Source organism: Cibotium barometz, chromosome 45, assembly GCF_041138505.1.
Source record: "Cibotium barometz isolate CiBa-2024 chromosome 45, ASM4113850v1, whole genome shotgun sequence".
Lineage (NCBI taxonomy): Eukaryota > Viridiplantae > Streptophyta > Polypodiopsida > Cyatheales > Cibotiaceae > Cibotium > Cibotium barometz.
Genome location: NC_141090.1, coordinates 10,682,520 through 10,700,786, shown reverse-complemented (window position 1 = coordinate 10,700,786; position 18,267 = coordinate 10,682,520). Strand labels below are relative to the sequence as shown.

Here is an 18,267-nt window from a genome sequence, read left to right as displayed (position 1 = left end):
TCCTTTTGAATAGAGATATATGAAGGTAGCACATCATTTGCCACAAGGACGAATATAGAATGGATCCAAAAGAAAAACTTCCTTTAGTTCAACAACAGATCCCATACTGCTTGAGATTGGGAGATTGCCTATTAAGGCCCTTTAATGGCTAAAGGATTATTAAAAAAATGAGTTTTATATGCAAAAATACTACCATGGTGAGAGAGAGGTATTTACACAAGCACACTTTTGAACTACAAAATATGAAAAGCTAGTCCACTTTGATTTTTGAAAGATCACTAAATATTGTGTGTGACCATTAGATAGGAACAACTCGTAGTAGCCGAGATGGCACATGCTTACTATGAGATGGCACATGCTGCCCAGTAGCAACAGAGATGCGGTAGGTTGCACCTACATCTCATCCCAATTTTGGCCAATGGGCGATTCGAACCCCGGTTTTTGTGAGACTGTAAAGATCAGTGAATATTGAAACCACCCGAACTCAATTTGCCATGTGGAGATAAGTCAAAAGGCAGGCAGGTGAAAAAAGCACAAATAACATGTTTTCGAGGGGAAACTTGTGCAAAAACCCAAGGTTTAACGTATCTTGCACTACTAAAATTTGAATAATACCTGCACATTTAAGATTTGAAGGTATCAATTTTTTTGGATTTTGTAGGGTTTCAGTTACAACAAAACTTCAAATTATTCAAAATCAGGTTTTAAAAAACTCCAACTTTGATAAAGGAAGGTTTTTCACCATTTGGGTTGAAGGTCGTTTTATTTTTTGACACCTGGGAAATGTCCCTTCTCTATTATACATGATGAAAACACAGTAGGCACTCCGAATTTGTTGCCTTTGGCAGCAGGCACTACTACGAGTAAGATTCCATCAAAACAGCAATCCAAAAATAGTAAATCCACTACTGTGAAGAAATAAAGCACCTCCCAAATTAGATGTACCTCTAAGAGACAAGAGCCATGTATGATGCCTTCCTAGCCAAGCACATGAGCTGGAAGCTACAATCACGATAAGTAACAAGACCCAACTCAGAGTTCACATAGTTAAAAGCAACATGATGCTTCCCATGGCAATAGCCTTCCATGGGAGCCTGGTACACCAATGCCTAACCACAGGCACAGAAGCCTGTACATTGGCTTCAATATGGCAATATTGTCACCAACAAGCCTTGCTATGCACAAGCACCAGCCAGCATTCTGACCTCGCTTGTAGCATTGCTGAGTAATTACTCCTCTTGGTGCAGCCCCTTAAGCATCCTTAAGCTGTGGACCGAGGCCAATGTGCAGGCTATTTGTTTAGCCGTGGCTTCATAACTAGCAATGCATACCAGCAAAACCTACTTCCATTAGTTTCATACGACAGTAGTATCTGGAAGCAGGCAAAAACTCTATCAGTTGATGACTGTGACAGCATCATCCTCATGGTGGAAGCATGCACACACTTGCTGCTGCTCCTCGGCAAAAACTCTGTTTATGACTGTATCGGCATCGTCCTCATGGTGGAAGCCTGTGCTTACTTACTAGTCGAGATCCTTTGCGATCTGTAAAGACTCCATACTCATCATCAACAGCATGAGCTCATCCTCATCATCATGCAACACCATCTTACGATAGGCGGAGTATTAGTCTTGATCCATATACCTGGTGTTTGCTTTACGAGTCAGAAATTAGGGAGGGAGGGTAGGAAGAACAGGCCGAAGGCAGAAGAGTTTGCCCAGCACAGAAGCTTCTGGCCATTAGTAGCAGCAGCACCACCACTAATGGCAGTACAGTGGTGGTTGTTTGCCAGGCAGTAGGACCATAGCTGTGACCTTCACAGCTCCGTTTTGAGTTCCAGTGACGCTCACCTTCTTCCCCTTCTTCTGCACCCAAATGGAAAAGCCACGGGGCTTTGAGTTTACAAGCTTGTTTTTGAAACTGAAACAAATATACCACCTCCTTCCTGCAGCGATGGTGTCCCAGACATCATTGCTCCCCTTCTCAAAACCTTACAATGAGGTGAAATAAGAGTTGCGATTTTATAAGTCAAGAGAAAGTAAAGCCCATTAGCACTAAAACCTTATTGTTTTTTATATGCCTCAGGCCATGCCAAGTGGGTGTGTGTGCTCGCAGCATTTGAAAAATCACTGTTATGCTGGCCAAGTAACAAGAAGGTGCTACAGATAACCTCATCAACATAGCTTTGAACTGTGTCTATGTTCAGGTGTGTGCCCTTGTCTAAGGTAGCTTGGTACCCAGATTTACTTTTCATCAAAACAAGAATAACACTAATGAATCAACTCTAGTTTGGCAAAGCAAGTGTATTAGAAAACAAATTGATTTTTGACATAAAACACGTTTTAAAAAAAATCTCATTTTAAAACAAAATCATTCCACCATTTGCTCTCATTCAAATACTGGCAGACATTGTTTAAACTAAAACTCTGATAAAAAGAACTGCAGCTCAGCAGCAAAAGTGCCCTTTTCAGCCATCTCTCCACTGAAACTGGCAATTGTAATTGCAACATTTATAAAATGTCGACATGGGCTCATCAGCAGATCTAATCTGAATCTGCATGAAATAGGCTTGACGGAAGGTACACTTGGGACAAACAGCTGCACCAGCAAATGGAACTGCATTAGCCAAGATTATACCACATTCTAAGCTCCAAATCACTAGCAGTCCTGAAGTGACATGCCAGTCCGCTCTAGCCCAAGCCGTATTGACAAGGCCTGCCAACAAGCAGGAACCAGGTTGATCCCTGGCTGCAGCTCAATCAATTCATACTTAAAAGGGCGTCATACTAGCAATGAAATCCTGCGAAAACCAGCATTATTTCTGGTTTTCACTTGGACATTCTTAAATTGTTATACAACAATCTTTGTTTGTGAGAATATTAAAAAGGCTTGAAACAGAGTAACCAAAAAGTAGACCGCAACTAAAATAAACAAACAAGTCTTTGCGAAAAACTTGGCACAAGCTGGCTTACTTTCAGTGCGATCAACATTTTTCCATGCTTCCTCTCCACCGAGAACATCATCAACTTCCTTCTTACTGAGTTGAAGCTTGTTGGTTATCTGTAAATTGAACCCCCCCCCCCCCCCCCCCCCCGCCCCCCCAAAAAAAAACAAACAAACAAACAAACAAACAAAAAAACAAGAACAAAAAACACAAAAGTATAAAAATCAGTAAGTTGACTTTTAAAAAGGTTTTCCTTTTAAGCTTTAAGAGACAAACAGGCTTATCAGCATACCTTGCGTTCAATAGGAAAGACATATGGGCAAGTGGGACAGAAGAACCGGAGGCTTCTACCCAGTGCAGCATGTTCCACCAGGAGCAGATTGCCACAAGACGGACAAAAGTCCATAGCTACCTATATAACATGTTAGTCTCTTTTAGATTAAAGACGCGCTTTCTTTGAAGTGTACTATTACCAGAAACACTACTAGGAATAAGAACTCTTGCTGATGGGCATGCAAATGTTACACATCCAATATTACCAGATCCGTTACATAAATTTTCATTGCTAACCATTGGCACACCATGGATTGAGGCCCATTGTAAAAGGTAGAAACCAACAGATAGGCACATCTATGACGTGTACAGCTAGATCTAAAATTACAGAGAAATAGGACAGAACAAATCATTTCCAGCATGTGAACTCAAAGTTGAACGATCAACAGGATGGAAAGTTTGTGTCAGCTTTAGCCCTTACTGACTGATGCATGAATCTAATGCCTAAAACGCCATCTTGTGCAAGCGAATGTGCCACCATATTATGCAAAGAATCTAACCAACCATACATCTTGAGGTTTATATATTTTGGACTTATTTGTGTAACAAACAGTGCCTAAGAAAACACCTGTCAAACCGTCAACTGCAATGGGTGTTACTTGCAACTAGGGCCTGTACTACAGTGGGACAGATCAAATCTGTCATACTAACTATCGATTTCTTGACTCACTGCACTTGGCCAAAGCATTGGAGAGTATCCATAATGAATCCACCTTCTGAACTTCCTCCTGCTGAATTGAAACACCCAGAGCAACAATGGTAGGTGCTATGCGACGTAAGTGGTATAGTGGAGGTTGGGGCAATGCCTCTTTGAATATCCCCCTTCATGACAACTGAAACTTATGTTCTCCTTATGGGCTTTTAGCCTCTACAAAAGATCAAATTTTGGGGGGCTGTGATGATATCGTTAGGTTATCTTCTTTCTTGCTTTGAAAATCTGAGGCTGTTGGGGTCATAGTTTTCAAAACATAAAGATGAAAACTCTAACTGTCCTTCCAAGAAATCTTATGGAATTGTAAAATCATGTAAATGTACATGCATAAGAACGGATGAAAGCACCATGTAAGCATATAATCTTTGCAATTGAAAGCTTAAGGCAAGACATTGATAGAGGAGAATAAGGAGGTTATTTTTAATGACTCTTGTCACATGCATGCCTTGAGCAGGATGCACATGGACAAGGATCTCCCTTGGAGCTGCCTTTTAGGCAAGATCCAAGGGCCAGTGTGGACCAATTGGAACAGTTTTGACAACCCAATGTGGAGGCGCAGCCGCCTGTGTAGAGAGCGCAGCCCACCAGCGTGCAGCAACCTGAGGGCAAGCGGAGAGATGGCTTGTGTGCAGTCCACCAGCGTGCAGTTGTCTGACAGCAGGCCATGGAAAACTGTGCGCAGCTGAATATATGCAAGAGGAGGTTCACTCCTAAGCGATGGAAGAGGGTGCATGATAAGCAGCTGGCCGGCCCACACAGTTGCATGGAGGCAGCCAGTTCCAAAAATCTCAAGGTAGGTGGCCATGCACCCACCCCCACACATGAGATTAAGTGAGGGGTTTCCCTCCCCACCTTGACCCATACGTGCGTGCCCATAATGGGTGCCCACCCTACCAAGGACATCATTAAATATTTGGGAGAGTGCCCACTCTTTAATGAATGTGAACTTGCAACCTTATAAAAAAAATTAAAGGTTAGAAAGAAAGCTATAAAATAAACAATTGCAATATACTTACCACCTGTTCACACGCAACAAAACTCGTCAGAAGACAAAGCAAACTTCAAGACTCACTGGCAGGCGTCCCTGCTCAGTAAGTGGCACGTCAAACAGGCAAACACAAAAATACAAGTCATGCGAAAACAGTTCCAAACATGCAAAACATAAATGCATGTGCAAACAGTATCATGGACATATCTCCCGTTCATGGAACAAGTACAAAACATTTGTCGAGCACAACCACGACAGAAAACATAAATCCCGGTCTTCCAATGGAGTGACAGTCCCATAGGTAAGACACAAATCCAGGCACGAGCCTCCCTATGGAGTGATAGTCCCATAGGCAAGACACGGCACAAATACTGACTCTTCCATGGTGTGACAATCCCATGGATAGAACACAGTCCAGGTCATACACGGGTGGCACCAGTCTGGCTCCCGTCCATACGACACCGTCCTGCTAACACACGGGTGGCACCACTCTGGCTCTCGTCCATGTTATACAAAAATACTCGCACCTTCACATGAGACACCGGCCTCGCCTCAAGTGAACGAGACACAAATCTGGAGATGGACCAAATGGTCGGCCAATTGGTGACATCCCCCCGGGCTTCTAAAGAGTTGTCATCAACTGAGAAGCCTCAAGATATGCCTGCAACAACTGGGGGTAGTCAACAAAATAATCCTCATTTACCCACTTTGCATCAATGGGCAAATAATTCTTGAACTTCACAAGGTATCGCTTGGAAAGCTTTCCTGCAGGTAGCTTTCGCTCCTTGTGAAAGACAATCTGTTCTGGCTGGAGGATCTCCTCAAGCTCATCAATCTCTGGCGGATCTTCGGTGACAGGCTCGTCAGAATCTGACCCGACATATTTCCGGAAAAGACTCACATGAAATGCATTGTGAATCTTCCAATGACTAGGTGAAGCAAGCCTGTATGCCTGCAACAACTGGGGGTAGTCAACAAAATAATCCTCATTTACCCACTTTGCATCAATGGGCAAATAATTCTTGAACTTCACAAGGTATCGCTTGGAAAGCTTTCCTGCAGGTAGCTTTCGCTCCTTGTGAAAGACAATCTGTTCTGGCTGGAGGATCTCCTCAAGCTCATCAATCTCTGGCGGATCTTCGGTGACAGGCTCGTCAGAATCTGACCCGACATATTTCCGGAAAAGACTCACATGAAATGCATTGTGAATCTTCCAATGACTAGGTGAAGCAAGCCTGTATGGGTCCATAATAGCGAGGAGAAAGCTTAGGATATGATCCTTCTCGTCTTGGCCTCTTCCGAAGCCTAGCCTTCTCAAATTTCAGCAAAACCCAATCACCTTCTTTGACTTGCATGTCCCTTCTATGCTTGTCAGCAGCCATTTTATGCTTATCTTGTGACCTTGCAATGGCTGTCCGTACCTGAGCAAAGGCTACATCCAAGTCACGAACATACTCATCAGCTGCAAAAATCTCATCCTTACCACTCTGTCATAAATAATCTCAAACGGGGCCTTTCCCGTGGAGGCATGATTGGTATTGTTGTAGGCAAACTCAACAAGTGGTAGATACTTCTCCCATGCAGTCTTTTGATCTGCCACATAATACTTCAACAAATCCAACACGGCTGAATTTGCAGCTTCACTTTGGCCATTCGTTTGGGGATGATAAGCTGATGAAAACTCAAGTTTAGCGCCCATGTTATCAAATAAACCCCTCCAAAAGAGGCTCGTAGTCCTGGGATCTCTATCCCCCACAATGGATTTAGGCATACCATGATGTTTGAAAATATTAGCAAGAAAAAGCTTTACCATATGATCAACTTTAATGGTTTTCTTGACGGGCAAGAAATGAGCTTGCTTGCTAAACATGTCCACAATGGTCCAAATAGCATCATTCCCATGCGGGGATCTAGGCAAGTCCATAATAAAATCCATAGTAATACTTTCCCAAGATTGCGAGGGAATAGGCAATGGCTGAAGCAAACCTGGAGGTTTTTACCTGTCAAATTTCACCTTTTGGCAAGTAATACATACACGTACATATGCCTCAATGTCTTTACGCATGCTTGGCCAAAAGAAATATCTCTCAATCATGCGTGTAGTGGACATGATACCTCTATGACCAGCATAAGGTGGAGCATGACATTCCTCCATAACCTTTCAACGCAAATCCTTCACCACACATAGGCAATTATCCTTCATAAGATAACCCTCGTTGATAAGATAAGAGGCATGTGAGAGACCAACCATCAAATCAGTCCATATATGGCAAAAATCAACATCCAAATGATACAAATCTCGTATAGCAGATAAGTCTCCATGAGAGGCCACTGAAACTACAGCCACATAAGGTCTCCTGGATAATGCATCTGCCACCACATTTTTCTTTCCCGGAGTATGCACAATCTAAAAATGAAACATGCAAAGAAAGTTTGCCATTCTCATCTGCTTCTCCGAAAGCTTTGTTTGAGATAGAAAGTATCTCAAGCTTTGATGATCTGTCTTGACTACAAATTCAGCCCCAAGAAGATAATGTTTTCATATCTTTAAGGCATGAATTACAGCCAAGAGCTCTTTCTCATAGATATCCATATGAAGCTCAGCATCATGCAAACGACGGCTCTCATATGCAACTGCAGCTTTGTACACGGGTTGCAATCCCGATTGAAACCTTCTCTTTCTTTCCGCTCGGTGACATGCATAAATGGAGACACCTCCAAAAGCACTTTCCAAAACTTTTGTACATATGCAGCTTTGTACACGGGTTGCAATCCCGATTGAAACCTTCTCTTTCTTTCCGCTCGGTGACATGCATAAATGGAGACACCTCCAAAAGCACTTTCCAAAACTTTTGTACATATGCATTTACCGATTCCCCCTCATTTTGCTTCACCCAATCCCACTTCATTGTTATCTCATTCAATGCATTGAGAGGCAAGAATTGAGCATAGAACCTCTCCTTGAACTCTTCCCACGATCTAACAGGATTCGGTGAGAGCTTCTCTGTGAGCCACCAATGGACAACAGTGCCTTTCATGAACATGCTTACATGCCGGATCATGGATTTTTGAGTGAAATCCTCATCATTGAAAGCAATATCAAACTGGGCAATAAAAGCAAGTGCCTTTGATGCATCATATTCCCCATGATATGTGTCAAACTTCACAGATTTGTCTCCGGCTTTGAAGTCACGAGACTTTGATGCATGTGCCTGCATCTCAACATGTTTTCCCCCATGTTTGTCCATTGGGACAGCCCTTGTGACTCGCATTATTTTTGGACCAAAAGGTGATGCATAAGGCATAGATACATGTGCCCTGTAAGCATGAGGCATGGCTGGCCCCTCAACATGCATTGATACATTTTCAGCCATAGCTTCTCCCTCACGAGCACACTCCAAGGCATGAGTGGCATGAGAGATACGCGGAATACCTGCACCAACAGAAAATTGCAGCCCATGTTGCATGTGTTGTGCATGCACATTTTCAACCGGCAGTGGCATTTGACATACATTTTGACCACTGCCATAAATATTGTATCCTTCACGGGCTACATAAAGTATTCCTGCATGGCGTGCAGTCACTAATTGTTCCTCTCCCATAGCATGGAGATTCATCCTCTTAAACATAAGTTCTTGTTCGGGCACCTGTGGTCGGGATTCCAAGACATGTGGGATGGTTGCCTTTTCTGCATAGGCATCCTTGGTACAAGCCAAGTATGCACGTGCTGCATCCCTCGGTTGCATGTGCAACTCTTGAGCAATCATTGCCATTGCATGATCCATATAAGATTCAGCTTTCTTGGCCTTCAAACGGTCATGTATCAATGGATCCTCGCGGCGGTAGAGATTCAATTCTTCTTGTTGTGCATGGAGAAGAGCCTACATACGAGTAAGTTTAGCCCTCAAGACTATGGACTCTTCTTCCTGCATCTTCTCTTTGCCATGGGACGGCTGTCCCACATATTCATGTTTTGTGCACCACATGAGTTTGCTCAACAGTTAGATTCTCAAGTTATGTACGAGGGAGAAGATTTGGACATGGCCATTTTGATCTGGAGAGGAGTCCCTAAACCTATCACCCTAGATGCACTGCTCGTATTTATGCAAGGACGGTCCCTTAGTCATAAACGCTACACTAGGAGACCTTTGGTATTGCATTACCCATCCATGCAAGAGAGCACGTAGGACAAGAGAACATTTAGCATCCGAAAACACTCTTGGAAGCTTGAAAATCACCTTAACAAGCTTGGAAATGGAGTTGGAAAGGAGAATGTGCAAAAAATGCAGCCCAACAGTCCTCATGAAGGAGGCGCCAATCTCTAGAGAGAGAAGAGGAGTGAGGTGATGCGTTGTCCAGTGTAGGTGGCAGGCAGGTGCTTTGTGGAGCAAGCTAGAGTGGACACATGGCTAGTTACTCCCTTTGTAGAAAGGGGATAAGGTATGGGCGGTGGACATTGGGTTATGTCCACCTCGGGACATCAGTGTGTGTGAACACCGGGCTGGTCATAATTTATAAGTGAGTTTTGGTCGCCCAAAACTTAATGAAGTGTGTACACACTCACTTGTAAATTAGTGCTAACTCCTAAGGCCAAGTTTATGACCAATACTTACCACCTGTCACATGCCACATAACCATGTCAGCAGACAGTTTCACACGCACGGTTCGCGAGCGGACGTCCCCTTACCCGGAACTACACATTGGTCAAGCAAGCATGAAAACAGCATGCAATTTCAATTGCAAGCAAGCACATAAAGATGCTATGCAATGCAGCATTGGTATGGACAATCCCCGTTCATGAGACTATACCAAACTAGACGTGCTCCAGGCAAGTACACGAGGTATCAGACCCAATGGAACACCAATCCACTAAGCATTTCCGCGCATGTACACGGAGGCACAAGTCCCAACGGAAAGCCAAGTCCACAGTATCACATCAGTGGCATCAATCCCCGGCATAAACAACTACCATGGACACCAATCCAATGTATATACATGATAAGAAAGCACGGGTGGACCAATTGGGTGGCCAAATGGTGACAATGAGCATTCTTTATGCCTGTATGGGCGATGCCCGAGAAGGGTTCAGTACAAGATGAATAATTTGGGAGATGGAATCCAGAATATTATGCATAATGTGTTTTGACATGCATGAATGACTTGTCTTGACTGCCTCGACAATGCATGGTATTTCTACTTGTGATTGTCCATGGGCTCCCGGGACGCCTGGAGCGTGTGTGCACACTTATTTGGGATTGAGGCGGTGGTCATATGTGTTTTGCAGGTGGTAAGTAACCCCAAACTCAATTTACAGCTTATATTTTATTATACTAAGGTTTATGTGTGCAGGTCTTCACATACACTTAAATTTGGGCGAACAAATTATAAAGTGTTCACATACACTTAAGTTTGGGTGGACAGTTTTTAAAGTGTTCACATCAAGAGGACCAATTTTTTATAAATCTTGGCCATTACTCAAGGTGGGCAGCCCATCAAACCAAAAAAGATCCATGAGTTGCTATTCTAGGAGTGGAGGACCAAAATCAATTAGGCGCCCCCCTTTCCAGCTGTTTTTTGGAGGTTGAACACCCTGGGCTTGAGACAGATGTTGGTGGGGCATGCAAAACAAATTGGGAGAGCTGGTCGACTACTGACACGGCTGATTTAAAGCTGGTCACTCGCTTCCACAGCTTCTACAGGCAAAGGCAGTTCTTCTCTTTCTCTCCCTTGAAGCAATCGGCCCTTCTGACTTCTCTAGGGCACCCATCTCATCTCTTGGGGTGACCTATAAAGCATGTTTGTGGGCTGAAAACAATGTTGTTCAGTCCAATTCAACAAGGTTCTTCGCGACAGATTTGAAGGCAAACAATCTCTAAACCTACGTGAAGCTTGTGGCTGTAAGGGTGGAACCTTTGAATGGCCAGAGTCAAGGTTTTTATGGCTGGTTATTTGTGACAGCACCACTACTAGAGGGTGTGATCATGTACTAGAGTGTGGCTGTGCCCGAGGAACCCTTGGAAGCTTGAGTTTGAGGACTCATGCAATTGTTTGATTTGTTTTCATCTTATTCTGGATGCATCCGGTGCCAGGCTGAAGAGTGTTTACTCTCTGGCACCCATTCTCTTGTATTGGAACACTCTGTTGGTAATAAAGATACCTCACGGGGGAGCTGGCCCAACTTCAGCCCCTAGTGCTATGTTTTGTGCTGGTTTTCATATTTTTGTTTCAGTGGTTTCAAAGTATGATAATGATATTGTCAGATGCTATGTATGATGCCATGATGTTATGTATGGGATAAGGTTTTCTGTGCACACGCTTCCGTATTTGTGACACCGTACATGGTCTTGGTCAAGTGTGCAAGTCCCGCACATGGAACAGTGCCAATCCATACTATGAGTCACCCTCTGGAATGATATGATGACAGGTGTAGTCAAATGCTAGACGCCTGAGAAGAACATGTGATTGCATAAAGCATAGGGTGGTACCCAACCCTAGGAGGCAAAGGGCCAACTGGCCAGCCCCTAGTGGGCATGGACTGGCTGTCGGCCAGCAGACCTAGAAGGCCTGGACAGCCAGTCGGCCAGCCGCGAAGACCTTACCAGCCAGTCGCCGAGCCCATGGAGGGCCACTAACTAGCCAATGCTTGATGCTGGTCGGTGGAGTTCTGCAGGGGTCAGCCTGCTTTTATTTGTTTTTTATACCCATTAAATATGTGCCTTCCTATCTACTTGGGCCGCCTGCTGGACTAGGCATTTAGTCATCTCATAACTCACAAAGTGCTGAAAGTATTCAAGGGCCAGGACAGCCAAGGGAATCCCTAACGCAAAGGTGAATTTGAAGGTCAAGAATCAGGTCATCTTCAGGCTGCAAGTTTACAGCCAAGGAAGGTCATCGAAGTCAGTCTTTTTCTCATCATTCAATAAAGCTCTACACGGCCTCTCTTAAGTCTACTGTTTACCCTAAATTTCAATGGTGACGGTAACGGTTATCATGGTTGATTATGGTGATGATGACGGTGGTGATGCGATGCCAGAGCACATACAACATGGAGGACTGCTCTATTGTGCAGAAAAACAACAAAGGAGGAATGCGAGGAGTCGTACCTTGCAGAAGCCGCCAAAAAAACAGGGACTGTGGAACAACCTTCGAGGCGGCCGCTATGGCAGCAGTAGTATCGTCGTACAAAGGGCCAACTGTGAGGGCAGGTTCTGTGCATTTGTGCATGGACATAAGTAAGATGTGGTGAAATGCCATGCATGGAAAATATAAATAACATCACGATGGACAGCGTGGAAAGGCATTGCCATTCGAAAGCGATGGTATATGTTGTACTCAAAAATCTATGATGGTTTTATGTTGACATGGAAAAGATGGAGGATGGTTTCTACTCAAAGCAACAAGAGAGGTTTGGTATTGGATTTTCTTCTACTTAATGGAATTTGATCGTGGTTGTGCACACAAATGATTGTTTGACTCAATTCACACTAGCTGCCACTCCCCCTCACGGTCAAGCGGGGGAGCTCTAGGTTTGGGCAGCATGTTTAAGATTCAAAGGTATTGATTGCAAAGTTTAAGAAGAAAATTATATTTTTAAGGGTATATGTTGACTGTATACAATTTGGCTAATGAAAAGGGTCTCGGAGACGGGTTTTACTTTATGCGTACAGCTTGCAAGTTTTGCATTGCAGAAGAGGGGTAGGAAAGATTGAAGAGCTTTACTTAAGATGCTTGCAAATGTCATAGTATTACCCATGATAATTGAGTTTATGCTCAGTCTATTGCAATATGAAGATATAAGGGAAGCGTGGGGTGGGATGTGTCCCTAGAAGAAGAGTAGTAGAACATGGTAGTCTCTACTCTATTTATAAGGTCTCAAAAATAAAAATAACTATTTTAAGCATAGAAATAACTAAGCATAAAAAATAACTATTTTAAGGTCTCACTCAAACTTTCTCTCTTTCACTCACACTCTCTCTTGCTAATCAATCTCTATCCATCTTACTCCATCTCTCTCTATTGTCAATTTAATTACCTAAACAATTACAACAAAAGCTAAAAACAATTCCATTAATATAATATGAGTGTACAAAAATGCATCACAATAATATCTAAAACAATATATTTCTTTCATTAGCAAGTGATGAAATACATCAATAAGGGTACCGCAGGCTGATGGAAGAAGGTAGGTGGCTGCATGTAGGAAGCTCTTCCAGATGGTGCAGGTGCAGGTGGGAATAACAGCCTTGCAAGTTCGAGACATGGTGCCCATGATGAGGGTATCGTAAAAGAATCCCCGGGGGACATCCATGGCATGACAGCTCGATGGGCCCCCCTTGGAACACCGGGTGGCCATGACGAGGCACTTGAGCTTGTTGGGCTCATGGGTACTGGGATGGGTAAAGGATATGGATGAGGAACGTGTGGAGACGATGCCCCCACCTCCCTTTGCTACTCCCATCATTGAGTGTACTAACTGACGTCACCCATGAAATACTGTTGACCCAAATCTTCACAGGAATGTACGAAAGTCAACATAGACACAAACTAAAGCACACCTCGTTGCTCTCCGCACTGAAGCACTGCCGATCAAATATCCTACATGCTCTAGCAAGGGTCGGAGTATCAACAAAGCAATCTAGGATTGCATCCCCTCAATCGGTGAACGTCTTGAGTAACCACCTGCCACAGTAAAATATTTCATTGGCATAGATAAATGGACGACAATATAAAAGATAATGACTATATAACGATTACACTACTTGAAATGAATTGTAATGATTAGAGTACTCTAACTACCTTGCAAAAGGCTCGCTACGCTTATCGTCATGGCACTCCTCTCACAATTGTGACATCGCCATGCCATTGTACAAGCTACTCATTGTCTTTGAATGGGCTGACGAATGCTAGGAAGCATATGATTGACTGAAGCATGCATTGGCTAGTGCGCTAATTCTACGACCCCGCAATTGGGAACTCATGTTTCATGTGCATATTGATGCATCAAACTTTGGTATTGGATGCGTACTAGCTCAGCTTGATGAGTTCAAATTGGACTATCCAGCCTGCTTCGCTAGTCTTCAATTAACTGATGCAGCGGTGAACTACACCACCACAGAGAGAGAAGGATTGGCCATGGTTTACACTGTCAAGAATTATCGACATTACCTATTGGCTAACAAATTTGTATTCTTTGTGGACCATTCTAGCAACTTCACTACTCCCAAGCTAGTAGAGTTCGCTCGGGCACATATTCCAAATGGAGAGTAAGATCTCTAACTCTCTCGGCATATTAAAGTTTTTTACAATGTAGGAAATGTAGAGTCCTTGACAGTTTGGTTGGTGGGAAGTTTGCTATGAGGGACACCTATATTCCTCCATCCGACAGAGCATTCTTCGTGTGGATACATCAGCATGTGTACTGGTTCTAATTGACCAAGTACAAGTTACAATTGTACGCAAAGTTGGAGACGAGTTCACCCGCCCCCTGTAGGCCGACATGCACGAGAGAGCCACACTAGACTTTGGGGTAGGTATCATGGATGCCCTTAAAGATTTCAGGAAGACTCACTTTGAGAAGGCATTCGTAAGGTGGAAAGGGCAAATGCATGCCACCCTGGATCTTGACCAACAAACACACTTACTGTGCATGGCATGATGCCTTGTGTATAGGTATGTAGTAGCATGCCGCAATACTAATATTGTTATTTTAGTACATTAGGTGGTGGAGAAATTATTATTATTTTATATTTTTGTTAGAGAATTTTAATGTTTCTGTACTAGGTGGTGGAGAAGTAGTGTGTTTAATCAGGTATATATTCTCGAGCACCCTCGGAGAGTTGAAAAGAAGACGATGTAGTCCTGTTGGGATCCCGTAAGTGAACTTAACATGTTTGGCTTTTAACATTAGTTCATTATTTGAACAACAGTAATAACATGTGATTGGTCTTGTCTAAATGAAGACTTCACAAGTGGTGGACCCTCTCCACTTAGTTCTCAACTCCAACATTGATCACCTCCTATCTGGCACTTTTGGGAAAGCAAAAACATAGGTATGATCTCTAACCCTTGCTAGTGACTCTTGTTAATCCCATTTTGGATTAACAAATATGCTTCTCCATTTGCGGACATTAATAAGTGTCATGAAAAGGCACTATAAAAGTTGTACAGTATGAGATATTGGCCACCCAAGGCCTTCGTTTAGTAAGTTTTAGGCGCCCAAGTGTGGATAAGGGCCAATTGTATATGACACTTTCTCATAATTGAAGGACACAATCCCCCTTTGTGATATGAGAGCTCTTGCTTATCTTATGAGAGAGAGTGAGTGAAATTATACTCTAGGACATGTTCCTTTTCTATGCATGTATGTGTGGAAGAGTGAGAGAGAGATTACCTTGTGTTGCGTGCGAGAAACTCTACAGTGACAGTGTAGAGGTGGAGTTTGGAGAAGTGGAGCTTCATAAAGCGAGCTTGGGGACCTCAAGGGACGTGAGCTCGAAGCATTGGTAAGTACCCAATGATGGTTGTTGTCTATTGCTTCTTTCAATTGTGAATGGCTAGAGTTCTCTCTTGGGGGAGGTGCAGTAGCCCATAACATTTTTGGCACCGTTGTCGAGAAAACAACATTGTTTTTTCCATCCTCTTGGAGCTTCAACTCCCACTATGCAAGATTCATGATTGCCTTTGCATTCAGAAAGTGCATTATGAAGAGAATGTATAGATAAGGTTTGATTGGTAGAGAAGAGTGGTGAGAAACTGTATGTTTTTGGTGTGTGGGTGAGTACTTGGTCGATCTTAGAGGAAAGTTGCACTGTTTTTTTCTTTTAATTTTGATGTTTGTATCATAGAACTTGCTATCGAGAAAGAGCAGGTAATACTTTGTTTTTGTTTTTTTTAAGAATTCACAAAAAATCACAAAAATAAGGAGCCAATGGATGTGCTTATAACTTGCATTACATTCCTTACTCCTAGCACAACCGTTCTGGAACATTTGGATAGGTGAATTACACTCCAGGATTCATTCAGTCGACGCGGGGGCCAAACACGTGAAAGTGTAGAAAATGGTTTACGGCGTGAATCGTTTCCTGCTACTCATGGCGTGAACCATCATCCGCTTAGTGCCACAAAATTTGGGATTACCTTGCCCAAAATAGGTACCTTATCTTGACACCTCTAACACAATGGATCTGAAGAAATCTTATCCCATGAATTAGCAGAAAGAGTTCACGATGTGAACCATTTACATTTCACAGCATCATTTCACGACATGAAATAATTCTTGTTTCACGACGTGAACCCTTGCTTACTACTTCACACCGTGAATCGTCCTCTGCGGTTTCACAGCGTAAACTGTCAGATACAGATCTAGTTCACGAACTTAGGGTTGTCAGACTAAAGTTAGAGGAGGACCTTAATTGCGTAATTGGAGTCCAACTAGCTCACATCAAGGTGACATCAACCTGAAATTTGAGTGTCTATTTAATACGTGAAAGTGCAGAAAGAGTTCACGGCATGAATCATTTCCTGCTGCTTCATGGCGTGAATTGTAGTCTACAGTTTCACGATCCAAAAACTCAGCTCAACAGAAACCTATGAAAATTTAATTGGGGTAGTGATTTAGCTTGTCAAATCACATTCCCATGCACTTGAGGTCTAGTAAACTTATTGAAGATGATCTTACCCCTAACGAAAGTGCATCCAATCACCCAGGATCTTCCTATCAAAGGAGTGTTGGTTCAGACCACTTGGCAAGCACTCAATTAAGTGTTTTAGCTCAAAGGAATCTGACCACTGTTGATACAAGTAGTGAAGAGTCCATGGAAGAAGGGCTACGACTCTAAGGTTTTTAAGAGGAAGAAAAACCATCTTCCCCTACAAGATCCAGTGGTATCTTTGATATAGCCAGAGGATTTTTTGGTCTCCAACCCAACACAGAAGATGAAGCGCAATCTATAGGTAGTATAGATCCAATACAAAATACGAAGAAAAATTTGCAAGTACAGGTCCATCCACCAGCGTCGGACAAGATACAAGACCAAAATTACCAACCCAACCTTTTGGTCCCAGGCTTTCTAACACTGTTAGGATCAATGGAACTCCCAGGGTTAGGAGAGAGAAGGAAAGTGAGGTCAGGACGACAGGTCAAGTGTTCTTCCCTACATCACAGGAAATAGAAATCGACTTGAAGAGGGTTGAGGCAGAGTGACGACTACGATTATTGAACTTAAGGAAACAAAATATTGATACTCGAAGAACAAGGGCTGAGCAAAAGGAAAGGGAGAATGTAAATCCCTTCCAAACATGTTGCAAGGAACCAAAAACATCTAGAAACGCCACTGATAGTATGGGGATGTGTATGACTCAAGGAGCAATCCCAAATCTAGAACCCATCAATGAAGAGCCAAGGGAAAAGGAAGGCTTTGATACGCAAAATGAAGGGACCACTTATCTAGGGAATTTGGAGAGGGTGAGGATCACTTAAGGAAACAAAAGATTGATATTCGAAGAACAAGGGCTGAGCAGAAGGAAAGGGAGAATGTAAATCCCTTCCAAACATGTTGCAAGGAACCAAAAACATTTAAAAACGCCACTGATAGTATGGGGATGGGTATGACTCAAGGAGCAATCCCAAATCTAGAACCCATCAATGAAGAGCCAAGGGCAAAGGAAGGCTTTGATATGCAAAATGAAGGGGACCACTTATCTAGGAAATTTGGAGAGGGTGAGGATCGCCTTTATACAAGGGATGACATAAAACAAATAATCAATGATCCCACATTCTTGCAGGGCATGGAGCTCTTAATCTAATAGAGGCGAGCTGAGGCTGCTAATAATGAGCTCTTAATCTAATAGAGGCGAGCTGAGGCTGCTAATAATGAGCCAGGCCATGATGAGTTGGCCGGATCTAGCCATAGACCTGAATTTCTTGGAAGAGAAAATGCAAGAAGAGGAAGAGGTCTAGGTAGGGGGGGAGTACCTCCAAAGACAAATTGTGGATCCAATGCAAATCTTAACGTGGTCACAAGGGCCGATTTGCTGAATATGGCCGTGGAAATGGGCCGAGGAATGGTTAGGAAGCTAGGCACCACTCTAGAAACTAGACCATCCCAAATGAAGCCACATACCATTTCTAAACTTTTACAAAAGTTCTTAGGGGATGGAGACCTAATCCAAAATATTGAGATCTTTGAGTCAACCTATGAAACCTGTGGGCCAATGCGTGATGTGACCATGGTCCATGCCTTCTTGCTATTCCTAGAAGGAAAGGCTCATCAATGGTATCAAACCCTAAAC

At 43.1% G+C, this 18,267-nt stretch overlaps 1 protein-coding gene across 2 annotated transcripts; it reads right to left on the bottom strand.

Moving 5' to 3' along the window:
* Positions 1-890: 890 nt before the first annotated feature.
* On the bottom strand, positions 891-12,263 carry LOC147612419 (uncharacterized). 2 transcript variants are annotated; one of them, XR_015263454.1, is made up of 5 exons: positions 12,081-12,263; positions 3,237-3,356; positions 2,973-3,060; positions 1,645-2,598; positions 891-1,544 (listed from the first exon to the last, which is right to left on the bottom strand). XR_015263454.1 is itself a non-coding variant. In XM_086783023.1 (4 exons), exons 2-4 carry the CDS (start codon positions 3,348-3,350, stop codon positions 2,468-2,470), a joined length of 333 nt encoding a protein of 110 aa, XP_086639149.1. In that variant the 5' UTR covers positions 3,351-3,356; positions 12,081-12,216; the 3' UTR covers positions 891-2,467. The 2 variants fall into 2 exon arrangements, 1 of the variants encoding a protein (XP_086639149.1); XM_086783023.1 differs by having other exon boundaries at positions 891-2,598; positions 12,081-12,216.
* Positions 12,264-18,267: the final 6,004 nt, after the last annotated feature.